At 44.2% G+C, this 13,617-nt stretch overlaps 1 protein-coding gene across 2 annotated transcripts in view; it reads left to right on the forward strand.

The window, feature by feature from the left end:
• The window catches only part of NEDD4 (NEDD4 E3 ubiquitin protein ligase), a 206,091-nt gene that overhangs the window by 72,780 nt on the left and 119,694 nt on the right, over positions 1-13,617 (forward strand). For both annotated transcript variants that reach the window (XM_069765948.1, XM_069765950.1), the window contains exon 5: positions 2,900-2,953. In XM_069765948.1, coding sequence (XP_069622049.1) covers positions 2,900-2,953 — 54 coding nt within the window. The remainder of the gene's footprint in view (positions 1-2,899; positions 2,954-13,617) is intronic.

Consider the following 13,617-nt stretch of genomic DNA (forward strand, 5'->3'; position numbering starts at 1 on the left):
CATAGTGGTATAATGCACCCCATAGTCATCCATAGTGGTATAATGCACCTCCATAGTCATCCATAGTAGTATAATGCACCCCATAGTCATCCATAGTAGTATAATGCACCCCATAGTCATCCATAGTAGTATAATGCACCCCATAGTGGTATAATGCACCCCATAGTCATCCATAGTGGTATAATGCACCCCATAGTCATCCATAGTGGTATAATGCACCTCCATAGTCATCCATAGTGGTATAATGCACCTCCATAATCATCCATAGTGGTATAATGCACATCGCATAATCTTCCATAAAGTATAATGCACCTCCATAGTCCTCCATAGTGGTATAATGCACCCCATAGTCATCCATAGTGGTATAATGCACCCCATAGTCATCCATAGTGGTATAATGCACCCCATAGTCATCCATAGTGGTATAATGCACCCCATAGTCATCTATAGTGGTATAATGCACCTCCATAGTCATCCATAGTAGTATAATGCACCCCATAGTCATCCATAGTGGTATAATGCACCTCCATAGTCATCTATAGTGGTATAATGCACCTCCATAGTCATCCATAGTAGTATAATGCACCTCCATAGTCCTCCATAGTGGTATAATGCACCCCATAGTCATCCATAGTGGTATAATGCACCCCATAGTCATCCATAGTGGTATAATGCACCCCATAGTCATCCATAGTGGTATAATGCACCCCATAGTCATCTATAGTGGTATAATGCACCTCCATAGTCATCCATAGTAGTATAATGCACCCCATAGTCATCCATAGTGGTATAATGCACCTCCATAGTCATCTATAGTGGTATAATGCACCTCCATAGTCATCCATAGTAGTATAATGCACCTCCATAGTCCTCCATAGTGGTATAATGCACCCCATAGTCATCCATAGTGGTATAATGCACCTCCATAGTCATCCATAGTAGTATAATGCACCCCATAGTCATCCATAGTGGTATAATGCACCTCCATAGTCATCCATAGTGGTATAATGCACCCCATAGTCATCTATAGTGGTATAATGCACCCCATAGTCATCCATAGTAGTATAATGCACCTCCATAGTCCTCCACAGTGGTATAATGCACCCCATAGTCATCCATAGTGGTATAATGCACCCCATAGTCATCTATAGTGGTATAATGCACCTCCATAGTCATCCATAGTAGTATAATGCACCCCAATTTTAAAAAATAAATTAAATGCCGTTCGTTGATTCTCGACCTCCGCTGCATTCACCCTATATGGGACTAGTGGAGAAAGCAGAGCACAGCGCTGTTCCTGACGTTATAGACCGAGCTCTGCAGAGCCCAGATCCCTGGGGCTCCCCGTGATTCCCAGCACCCCATTACTATAAGTGATAGACCATGGCAGAGGCAGTATACGGAATCTCGCAGCTGAAGGTCGCAGTCTCGGCTCCGTCTATTTTAACATGACATTAAAAGAAAAAACTAACAGATATGCCAACTATTTATCAAAAAGGCTTCTGAGGAATGATATGAAAGACACTTTTTATTATCGGCACTTGGTTTTATGCTTTAGGCCAAGAGTGTTTAACATTCTGGAAACAGCATTTGTTACATTTTGAAGTCTTTAGGACCCGCAGGTTCATGTATAACAGGTCATCCTTTCCTAGAGGTGTGTGTGTGTATATCCATACACATATATATATATATATATATATATATATATATATATATATATATATATATATATATATATACCGTATATAGACATACATATGTACACACACCTCTAGGAAAGGATGACCTGTTATACATGAACCTGCGGGTCCTAAAGACTTCAAAATGTAACAAATGCTGTTTCCAGAATGTTAAACACTCTTGGCCTAAAGCATAAAACCAAGTGCCGATAATAAAAAGTGTCTTTCATATCATTCCTCAGAAGCCTTTTTGATAAATAGTTGGCATATCTGTTAGTTTTTTCTTTTAATGTCATGTTAAAATAGACGGAGCCGAGACTGCGACCTTCAGCTGCGAGATTCCGTATACTGCCTCTGCCATGGTCTATCACTTATAGTAATGGGGTGCTGGGAATCACGGGGAGCCCCAGGGATCTGGGCTCTGCAGAGCTCGGTCTATAACGTCAGGAACAGCGCTGTCCTCTAGTCCCATATACAGTGAATGCAGCGGAGGTTGAGCATGAGCACATCTGCTCCTCTCCACACAGGGCAATGCAGGGTTAAGGCCCCGTGCTTGTGATCACTGGGTGCCCTACTGTATGGATAGGAGATAGCTTACTATCTTGGTAATAATCATTTAAAAGGGCGGCACGGTGGCGCAGTGGTTAGCACTGCAGCCTTGCAGCGCTGGAGTCCTGGGTTCAAGCCCCACTAAGGACATCATCTGCAAAGAGTTTGTATGTTCTCTCCGTGTTTGCGTGGGTTTCCTCCGGGCACTCCGGTTTCCTCCCACATTCCAAAGACATACTGATAGGAAATTTAGATTGTGAGCCCCATCTGGGACAGCGATAATAATGTGTGCAAACTGTAAAGTGCTGCGGAATATGTTAGCGCTATATAAAAATAAAAAAGATTATATTATTATAAGATAAAAGGACCCTTAAAAGGGTTTTCCACATTAATAAATGTGCTGGCGGAAATGTTGATGTGACGTTTTATACTATGCAGCCATTACAGTATTTCCTACCTGGGGAAGCACCTCCATGACAGTCCATTCACCAGTGGCATAACGATGGCTGCAACCGGGCCGGAGCCCCCCAACACCAGCAAAAGCTGCAGCTGTATGTGCGTCCTGGGGCTCCCATACAGATGAAGTGTATTGCACCACGTGGGTCCGCGCCACAGTGCACGCTGCGGCCAATCATATATACTAGATCTAACTCCTCTGTATTCTTCGACAGGTGTTTCCAAAAAAGCACAGACTCCTCTTTGAAGTATTCGATGAAAACCGTTTGGTAAGTTTCTTCATTGTATTGATAACTGCTTTAATTAAGCGGAGTTTTACAGAAATCCATGACATTGCCTTAAATGGGATTTAGAATTGTATTTTTTATACCCCTAACTAATAGCATGTGTTCTTTTAATGCTGATTAAATCCTTTTTTTTTTTTCCTATAAATTCTTTTGAGAAATTCAACTTTAAAATTTTATTTTAATGAGTTGCGCAGACACTCTGATCTTCCAGCATTCCTGCCCTCCTCCGTATTCTTCTTTTTGGTCACTGACTAACAAATAGCCCTTGCTCCAGTGATCTGCCTCCATTTAAAAAGGGTGCAAATGTCGTTTGACCGTTATTTCCAGACATCTGGTGCATAGATAGATGGATATCACACAGTTTACCTTAGTTTGCATTTTAAAGGGAATCTGTTGCCCCAAAATTGGCCTATAAACGAAGGCCACCAGCATCAGGGGCTTATCTATAGCATTCTGTAATGCTGTAGATGAGCCCCGATGTATCCTGAAAGATGCGAAAAGGAGGTTAGATTATACTCACCCAGGGGCGGTCAGGTCCGATGGGTGTCGCGGTCCGGGGCCTCCTATCTTCATAAGATGACGTCCTCTTCTTGTCTTCACGCCGTGGCTCCGGCACAGTCGTACTTTGTCTGCCCTGTTGAGGGCAGAGCAAAGTACTGCAGTGCGCAGGCGCCGAGCCTCTCACCTTTCCCGGCGCCTGCGCACTGCTGTACTTTGCTTTGCCCTCAACAGGGCAGACAAAGTACGCCTGCGCCGGAGCATCATCGTGAAGACAAGAAGAGGACGACATTGTATGAAGATGGGAGGGACCGGACCGCGACACCCATCAGACCGGGACCGCCCCTGGGTGAGTATAATCTAACCTCTTTTTCTCCTCTTTCAGGATACATCGGGGGGCTTATCTACAGCATTCTGTAATGCTGTAGATAAGCCCCTGATGCCGGTGGCCTTAGCTTATAGGCCAATTTTGGGGTGACAGATTCCCTTTAAAGATTAGATTCTTGCATTCTACATTGAAACGGTGAAATCCTGTGCCGACAACACCTTGCCCACAACACCTTGCCCACCCGGCTGGGTTTGCTGCAGTTTATCAATCCTGATTAGGGTAAACTGAGAAGCTAAACCGAATCCTTGTCCTAAACTGAACTCCAGGCTTATTGCTCTTTCCTAAATTGATGTATGCTAACAAATGTGAGCAGTAATGTTTCCATACTTTAACTGCTTGCATCCCAAAAGGGTTATCCCACTAAACATGGTGACAGATGTGGGTGGTCTGTTATTCCCATAGACTTAAATGAAGAGGTTCTGATTTGCTGCAGACAAAAGTTTAAAGGGACTCTGTCGGCACAGAATGACTGGCCAATCCTTTTATATACACCTTGCCATGGGCTTGTTTCCCTCTATCCCCACCCCCTCTTTGATTGACAGCTCTGGCTTCATAGAGCAAGTGAAGGGTGGAGATGGAGGGAAACCAAGCAGATGGGAAGATGTGTATGAATGATTGTCCCTGCAGTGAAGCACCAAGCATCGGTACTTGGTTTGTACAGTCATTCTATGCTGACAGTCCCTTTTTAAAAAGTGGACAACTTGAGATCAATCTGCTATAAGCGGCATCCTGCCTTCTGTTATTGGCTTCTGCAGGAAAGCAGCATTGGATCTGAAACTGATCACACCTCCATTGTCACTTGTAAAGAGTATCACTTGGTGGATCTGTAGAGACTGATAGCGGACTGTAAAGGGGGGGGTATGTGCACACGTTCAGTTTTTTTCGCGATAAAACCGCATTAGAAACTGCAGACATATGCATCCTATCATTTAGAATGCATTCTGCAATTTTTGTGCACATGATGCGTTTTTTTCCGTAAAAAAACGCATCGCGGTAAAAAAAAAAAGCAGCATGTTCATTAATTTTGCGTGTTTTTTTTTGCGTTTTTCCCACTATTCTATGCATTTGGAAAAACCACAAGAAAAAAGCGCATCAAAAACGTGCAAAAAAACACATGTGGATTTCTGGCAGAAATGTCCGGTTTTTGTCAGGAAAATTTCTGCCAGAAATCCTGACGTGTGCACATACCCTAATGTGTCCACGTTCAGGATTGCATCATGATCTGGTCAGGGTTTTATGCAGGTTTTATGCCTGACCAAATCTGCACCTGAGGTCACTGGCAGGTCATCTGCGTTGTCCTTGCGTTGTTTCTGCAATGTAAGGACATGCTGCGTTCTTAAAAGACGCACCGCATGTGCGTTTCCGCGGGTCTGCCGCATGCGTCTTTTAATGCATAGTGGAGACGGGATTTCATTAAATCCCCTCCACTATGCTGTAACATCTGGACACTGCGTTTTTTACGCTGCGGCTCAACGCAGCGTCAAAAACACAGCGTTTCCTGAACGTGGAAACATACCCTTAGGCTATGTGCACGTCAGGATTTTTGGCAGAAATTTTCCTGACAAAAACCGGACATTTCTGCCAGAAATCCGCATGCTTTTTTTTTGCGTTTTTGATGCGTTTTTTTTTTTTTTTGCGTTTTTCCAAATGTATAGAATAGTGGGGAAAACGCGAAAAAAAACACAAAATTAATGAACATGCTCCTTTTTTTTTTACCGTGATGCATTTTTTTCGCGGAAAAAAAACACATCTGCACAAAAATTGCAGAATGCATTCTAAATGATAAAATGCATAATGCATGCGTTTTTAATGATTTTTAAAGCATTTTTATCGCGAAAAACGCAAAAAAAACCTGAACGTGTGCACATACCCTAAGACAGTCAAGAGGACCTGCCACCAGGATACAAGTGGCCTTTTTTTTTTCTTATGTTATTCCATATGCTCCACTAAGTAATTCGTTGTTTTTTTGTTTTCTTATTTTTAAATCTGCCATAAAGTCCCCAGAGAATCAGACACAGCCCCGGAGAATCCTGTGAACTGTGACTGGTAAAGATAATAAAAATCAGCACTAAATAAAAAAAACCATATCTCTATGACAGTGTAGCGAAATTAAAGAAAAAAAAAAAACTCATTAGGTTTTAATGGTTAAAATAGGAAATTGACAAATCTGCAAGTCCCTAATATGTTCCTTAAAGGGAATCTGTCAACAGGTTTTTGCTACCTTTATATAATAGCTGTCTGATGTAGGTAAAGAAACGCTGAATCCGATGATGTTTCATTTTGATTGTGTCAGAAGGCTGCGTCCAGTAAGCTGAGTTTTTAGATTTAGCATGAAGCAGAGCTGAGAAAGCTAACCACGCCCACACCAGGCTCTGGGGGCGTATACCTATAGGCCCTGAGCTGCCTATCACAGGGGGGGGGCGTGTCAGACTTGCAATGTGCTGCTGTGTTCCAGCAGTGATCATCTCCTGATGCTAAAACAATCATTGCTAGCAAACCATGGAGCTTGATAAGAGATTCATTGCTGAAATCTGTGTTTAAATTTTAGATTATAGCAAATACCTGCTGGCAGATTCCCTTTAAAGAGGACCTGTCAGCAAGGCTAAAGTGGCCAGGTTTTCGTCATTGTTTTGTTTGTTGTGCTGACAGGTCTACTTTAATCACAGTCTAGCCAGTCCACATCTTTCCCAGCAGATGATGGCTGATCTAAGCTGACATCTTTCTCTAAAGGTACCTTCACACTGAGCAACTTTAGAACGATAACGATAGCGATCCGTGACGTTGCAGCGTCCTGGATAGCGATATCGTTGTGTTTGACATGCAGCAGCGGTCAGGATCCTGCTGTGACATCGCTGGTCGGAGCTAGAAGGCCAGAACTTTATTTCGTCGCTGGATCACCCGCTGACATCGCTGAATCGGCGTGTGTGACACCGATCCAGCGATGTGTTCACTTGTAACCAGGGTAAACATCGGGTTACTAAGCGCAGGGCCGCAGAGCACAGCGGTGACGTCACCGCTCTGCTTTACGGCCGGCGCTTACACAGTGCAGGGAAGCTGACGCCGGGGTATGTAGTGTTTTTTTTTTTTTTTTTTTACATTTACAATGGTAACCAGGGTAAACATCGGGTTACTAAGCGCGGCCCTGCACTTAGTAACCCGATGTTTACCCTGGTTACCCGGGGACTTCGGCACCGTTGGTCGCTGGAGAGCTGTCTGTGTGACAGCTCTCCAGCGACCACACAACGACTAAACAGCGACGCTGCAGCGATCGGCATCGTTGTCTATATCGCTGCAGCATCGCTAAATGTGACGGTACCTTAACAGTCTCAGTTGGACGGAGCTCCACCCGCAGCTCTTAACCTGTTAAATACCTCTGTCAATCCTTAACAGCAGCATTTAATCATGCTGTGGCAGGGGGCGATTCCCTGCGACCGAGATGTGAATGCGGGGCACTAATCCGTTGCCTTGACAGCCGGGCGTCTGCTGAAGACCCTTGTTATTGTGATCCTTTGGTGACAGCCAGCCTGTAACTTTAGTTCATAGGAGACTGTGATTTAGCTATATATAGCAGCAATGCTGATGCACTTCTATGTATATAACAAGCGATCAGATGATCGCAGCTTCAAGTCCCCCAAGGGGACTGTTAAATACAGTAAAAAGTTTTTTTAAAAATGTAAAAAAAAAATTCACTTTGCCCTGATCTGTAAAAGCCTATTGAGAATAAAAATTGAAATGTCAGAATTACGGTTTTGGTCGCTGCAACATTGAAATAAAAGGCGATCAAAGCATCATATTTACGACAAAATATCAGTAAAAAAAAATGTCCGCTCAGGGCACTAAAGTAAGCAATCACACAGCCCCAGATTCTGAAAAATAACATTATGGGTCTCCGAAAAGGGCTCAAAAGCAAAAGTTGTTTGTTTTTTTTTTGTTTTTTTCTTCAAATTTCCAACTTTTTTTTCACAACTTAAATAAAGCAAAAAATGCTTGGTTCGTGTGTAAACATAGACCTGGAGAATCCCATTGCCAGGTCAGTTTTATCGTATAGTGAACATTGTAAATAAAACCCCAGAAAACAATGAAGGAATTGCTTTTTTTTTTTTTTTTTTTTTTTTTTTTTTTTCAATTTCAGCACACTTAGAACTTTTTTTCCCGCCTTCCAGTGCATCACATGATAAAATGAATGGTATTCAAAAGTACAACTTGTCCCGCGAAAAAAAATCCCTGATATGGCTATGTGGACGGGAAAATAAAAAAGTTATGGCTCTTGAGAGAGGGAGGAAAAGACTAAGGGTATGTGCACACGTCAGGATTTCTTGCAGAAATTTTCCTGACAAAAACTGGACATTTCTGCCAGAAATCCGCATGCGATTTTTACCGCGTTTTTGACGCTTTTTTTGCGTTTTTTGTGCGTTTTTTCCCAAATGCATAGAACTGCAGGAAAAACGCAGAAAATCCGCAAAAATAATGAACATGCTCATTTTTTTTACCGCGATGCGTTTTTTTCGCGGAAAAAAAACGCATCCATGTGCTCAAAACATGCAGAATGCATTCTAAATGATAGAATGCATAATGTATGTGTTTTTAATGAGTTTTTATAGCGTTTTTAGCGTGGAAAAAAAAAACCGCGAAAAAACCTGTACGTGTGCACATAGCCTCAAACTAACAAACAAACCAACCAAAACCTGAAAATAGCCCAGTCAAGAAAAGGTTAAAGAAATTTTGGGGAATTTTCACTTTGTCAGTGTCCTATTATAATCATTAGAATGCAGTCTATATCATTGATTAGCCAGTTCTGCTGTAGAGCTGATTACCTGTTAGGGTATGTTTCCACGGTCCGTATTCGCTGCGGATTGGACGCTGCGTCCAGATGTTACAGCATAGTGGAGGGGATTTTATGAAATCCCATCTCCACTATACGTGCCTCCGGCTTCCCTGCTTATACCCACATGCGGCGCGTCTTTCCAGACCTCAGCATGTCAGTTTATCTTGCAGAGACGCAAGATAAATATCGCCGTCCAATGTATAGGATGCAATGAACACAGGCGGAATCACCGCGCATACAAAAGGGGGCAGATCTTTGGACAGAGCAGACATGTCCTGCCTCCAAAGCCGTGCTAATACTGACCGTGGGAACATACCCTTATGTTTTTCCTATGGTCCAGGACTTCGGTTTCTCCCCTTGTACTGACCATGCACATCACGCCGCCTCCTTGTCCCCGAATGGTCACCTTCCTCTGCGGACAATGTGCTTAATTTAGAGAACTTCCCATTCGGAACAGCAGAGTCAGTCGCTGTGGCTACACAAAAGGCACGCGGAATTTCCAATACACTGATGCCAGCTCCAAAATCAACCAGGTGCACCTCAGCTGGTGGCACCTTCTAGTTTATTGCACACTGGGGGTTATTACTTGTTTTTAATTTTATTTATTTTGTTGTGAATTTTGCTGATGGGAACTACACTACTAAATTTGATTGTGAACAGGATCTGCTCAGGTATCTAATCGCATGAAGCCAAAACGTCTGTTGGGTCATTCCATTGTTTTCAGTATCTAAATTCCCTATTTTGGTTAGACACCACTGTTCTACAATAATTGGGTATTAAAGGGGATTATAGCTAGGGGATTAAAAGGCCAGATCTTCTCTCCTACTGGCCTGAACGGCATACAAAATATTGTGCCTTTTGGCAATTAGAAGCACTCAAATATATAGTGGACTCCCAGTTATGAGTCCACTGTATTCATAAAGGGTATGCTGCCTGTCTCACCTTGACCTCTTCACAGCGATTGATGGCTACGGCAGGCAGTAGGGGTGACCTCTTCCCCCATGAACAGAAAGCACTGGACTATGACAGTGTCCAGGTGACAGGTCTGCTTCAAAAAACATTCTGCACAGCTGCTCTTCTTTTCTAATAGGATATCCAGATTTTTTGCTTCCCTGTTTCTAAAGCTTTAGATAGACTGGTACTGTGCTCTCTCTTTGGCTACATGACTTGGAAAACAAGAAGATTAGTTCTCTCTGGAGTCTGCTCCATGCTCTATTGTTAGTGGCTGTACACAAATTTACTTAGTTAACTGTGAACAAATGCTACTCTGTGTCAGTGAGGGCACCCACAAGTGTCGTGGTGCTTGGCCGTTACTCGGGTGTGTTTATGGAAGTGCTATAGGTTAGAGACTGCATTTCATTTTATATTAAAAGACTAAAAATGATGAATACGTGCTAAAGCCCAGATCGGATGTCCACGCTGGGCCGTCCAGTCTACCCACCACATCCCAGATCGGATGTCCACGCTGGGCCGTCCAGTCTACCCACCACATCCCAGAGGGGATGTCCATGCTGGGCCGTCCAGTCTACCCACCACATCCCAGAGGGGATGTCCACGCTGGGCCGTCCAGTCTACCCACCACATCCCAGAGGGGATGTCCACGCTGGGCCGTCCAGTCTACCCACCACATCCCAGAGGGGATGTCCACGCTGGGCCGTCCAGTCTACCCACCACATCCCAGAGCAGATGTTCGCGCTGGGCCGTCCAGTATACCCACCACATCTCAGAGCGGATGTCCATGCTGGGCCGTCCAGTATGCCCACCGCATCCCAGAGCAGATGTCTAGGCTGGGCCGTCCAGTATACCCACCACGTCCCAGAGCAGATGTCTAGGCTGGGCCGTCCGGTATACCCACCACATCCCAGAGCAGATGTCCGCGCTGGGCCCTCCAGTATACCCACCAAATCCCAGAACGGGTGTCTGCACTGGGCCGTCCAGTAAACCCACCAAATCCCAGAAAGGGGGTCTGCGCTGGGCCTTCCAGTGTACCTTTTAAATTCCTGTACGGGTGTCCGCGCTGGGCCGTCCAGTATACCCACCAATCCCAGAACGGATGTCCGCATTAGACCGTCCAGTATACCTACTAAATCCCAGAACGGGAGTCTGCGCTGGGCTGTCCAGTATACCTACTAAATCCCAGAACGGGAGTCTGCGCTGGGCCGTCCAGTATACCCACCAATCCCAGAACGGATGTCCGCATTAGACCGTCCAGTATACCTACTAAATCCCAGAACGGGAGTCTGCGCTGGGCTGTCCAGTATACCTACTAAATCCCAGAACGGGTGTCCGTGCTGCGTCAGTCAGAAAAGTAGCAAAGTATAGGAATTTTGGATCACATCATGTTGTTTTTTGTGACTTGTGGTTGTGTGAGACAAATGTCTCCAAGCCCCTTAACATGATGCAGTGAATGAGTTGTCACTGGTTACCGCGACAGTGTGGAGCCAGAAGGCTGCAGTGTCTGTCTGGTTGCTCCTACTCCTGCACTGAGAAGAAGCACTTCTCCTTTGTTTTAATGGTGTTTATTCCTTTTGGCAGAACAGGGGTTCATCGGCCATGTTGGAACACTCTGAACTCTCAGCAGAGCTCAGTCAGGCACTCCATTCCCCATTGACATGGATCTGCATCAGAACCCAGATTCTAGAGCTAGCATTTGCTTCATGGCTTCAGGAGGAAGAGTGTTCATATGAGAAGGAGTTGGAGGAGTTATCTGTGACTGTTGCGTGGTTTGTAAGTGTAGTAATTCCCTTCCCTTCCCTACTTTTGTTTATTCCCCACCCTCCACTCCCAGGTGCGTTCCTTTTATTTGTGAGTGAATATTTTGTATGCCTGGAGTTTTCAGTTAACCTTTGTTTGTGTAGTCTTTCTTGTTTGTCGGGTTGGTGTACTGCACTGCACAGTAGCGCCCCTCTTCCCTGGGTAGAGGACGAGAACAGATGGAGGGCTAACTCAGGAGATAAGGTAAGGCTCGCAGCTCCGGCTTCTTCACCTTCAGAAGTATCCCGGGAAATAGGGCGAGCTATGGTGCCCCCTAGTGATAGGTGAAGGAGCCCCTGGTCCCGGGTCTCTCGACAGCTGTGTCATGACAGTTGTGTTATGTATATAACAATCATAAAGGGTGTAAGAATGAGAACAAGACATACATGTAAAGTCTTGTGTCCATGGTGTATGTAGAAAAAATAAAAATAAGCAGCTTAGGCTACCCATAGACATAAAGATTTCCCCCCGATACAATGATTTATTCAGTTGTTTGAAAACTGAAATATCTACAAATCTGCGTACTAATCATTCTCTGGATTTTCTGCATTTGTGCAGCTCATTTATCTCTGATTTTGACATTTGTCAGATTTCTTCCATTACATCATCTAGATGTAGAGTTATGGATTAGATCTGTACAACATGGGACAGCGGCTTTACAGCCGAATACACACTAGTTTAATGTCCGCTGAAACTTGGCAATTCAGCCATCTAATGATGACGAGGAAGAAAAGGATCGTGGATTTTACATTCCAAAGTCTATCCTTTTGTTCCTTTCAAACTGAAGCCTCTACCAGGTGTCTGACTTGTTACACTAAGCGAGATTTTACATTTACTTTTAAAGTGAACCTGTCCCCAGGTTTGGCTGACAAGAGACACGGCCATCATCTTTCAGGGCTGATATATAGAATTCTATAATGCTGTATCTCTGCCTCCAACCCGACCTGCAAGAAGATAGAGCTTTTATTATACTCCCCTGCGGGGCGGTCCGGTCCGAGGGGTGTCGCTCTTCTTCATCCGGAACCTCCCATCTTCTTATGATCTTTTGCCTCCTTTTTGCTTTGTGTGGATGACGTGACCCTGCATCATCCCCAGTCTTCCCAGTATTGCGGCTCCTGCGCAGGCGTACTTATCTTCCTGCAGGCGATGGGAAAGGTCATGGAGCCTCGGCACCTGCGCCCTGCAGTACTTTACTCTGCACTAGTGAGGGCACAGAAGTACGCCTGCGCAGAGACTCTCTGGATGATGAAGGGTCCCGTAATCCACATGAAGCAGGGAGGCGCCAGACCAAGACCAGCGACACCCATCGGACCGGACCGCCCCGCAGGTGAGTATAATAAGTTATTTTTCTTCTCTTGCAGGTTGGGTTGGGGCATATAGGCAGCATTATAGAATGCTGTAAATCAGCCCTGAAAGATGGTGGCTGTGTCTCAAATCTGTCAAACCTGGTGACCGGATTGGTCTTTGCCAGGGCATCAGATATTTTGGATACATCAATGGTGGTCTACTTAGAGTAACCATCATTTTAATTTGTGTCTCCTAAATCAATAGTTGCTATGGATACAATTTCATGGATCTTTTATGAATCTAGATAGAATCTCATCAGTGGCCGCTCTCATCTCCTATCTCCGTGATGGGAAAGTCTTCACTGAATACAGATTTTACCCCATAATTGAGAATTTTGACAATAACTGATCAATTCTGGCAGAGAAAGAAGCAAAGCTCTCTAAGATCTTACAAAGTTGCTTATTGTCACATTTACTATTGATTTATAAACTAAAAACGACGATTACTCCTTAACTCCTTTCTCTTGTTTTCTTATTTGTCTTTGTTGTCTCGCAGTTTTATGATTGACAAGTGCTGGCTTATCAGAAGTGCATTACTGTTAAGGGAACCTTTAACCATCCCAATTTTGGAGCAGCATAATGTAGAGACCGAAATCCTAAGTCTTGTGATGTCACTTACTGGGCTGCTTGCTGTAGTTTTGATAATCTCCCTCTGATAAAACAGTGACTTTATCACTAGAGAACTAGTATATCTGCTGCCGTGTAGTTCTCCATATTCATGAGCTCTGTATACTACCAGCTCCAATCACTGATTGGCAGCTTTCTGTGTACACTGTGCATAGGCAGAAAGCTGTCAATTAGTGGTGTGGGTGGGGTTATACACAGCTCAGGATTC

Source organism: Ranitomeya imitator, chromosome 4 (genome assembly GCF_032444005.1).
Source record: "Ranitomeya imitator isolate aRanImi1 chromosome 4, aRanImi1.pri, whole genome shotgun sequence".
In the NCBI taxonomy this organism is placed as follows: Eukaryota; Metazoa; Chordata; class Amphibia; order Anura; family Dendrobatidae; genus Ranitomeya; species Ranitomeya imitator.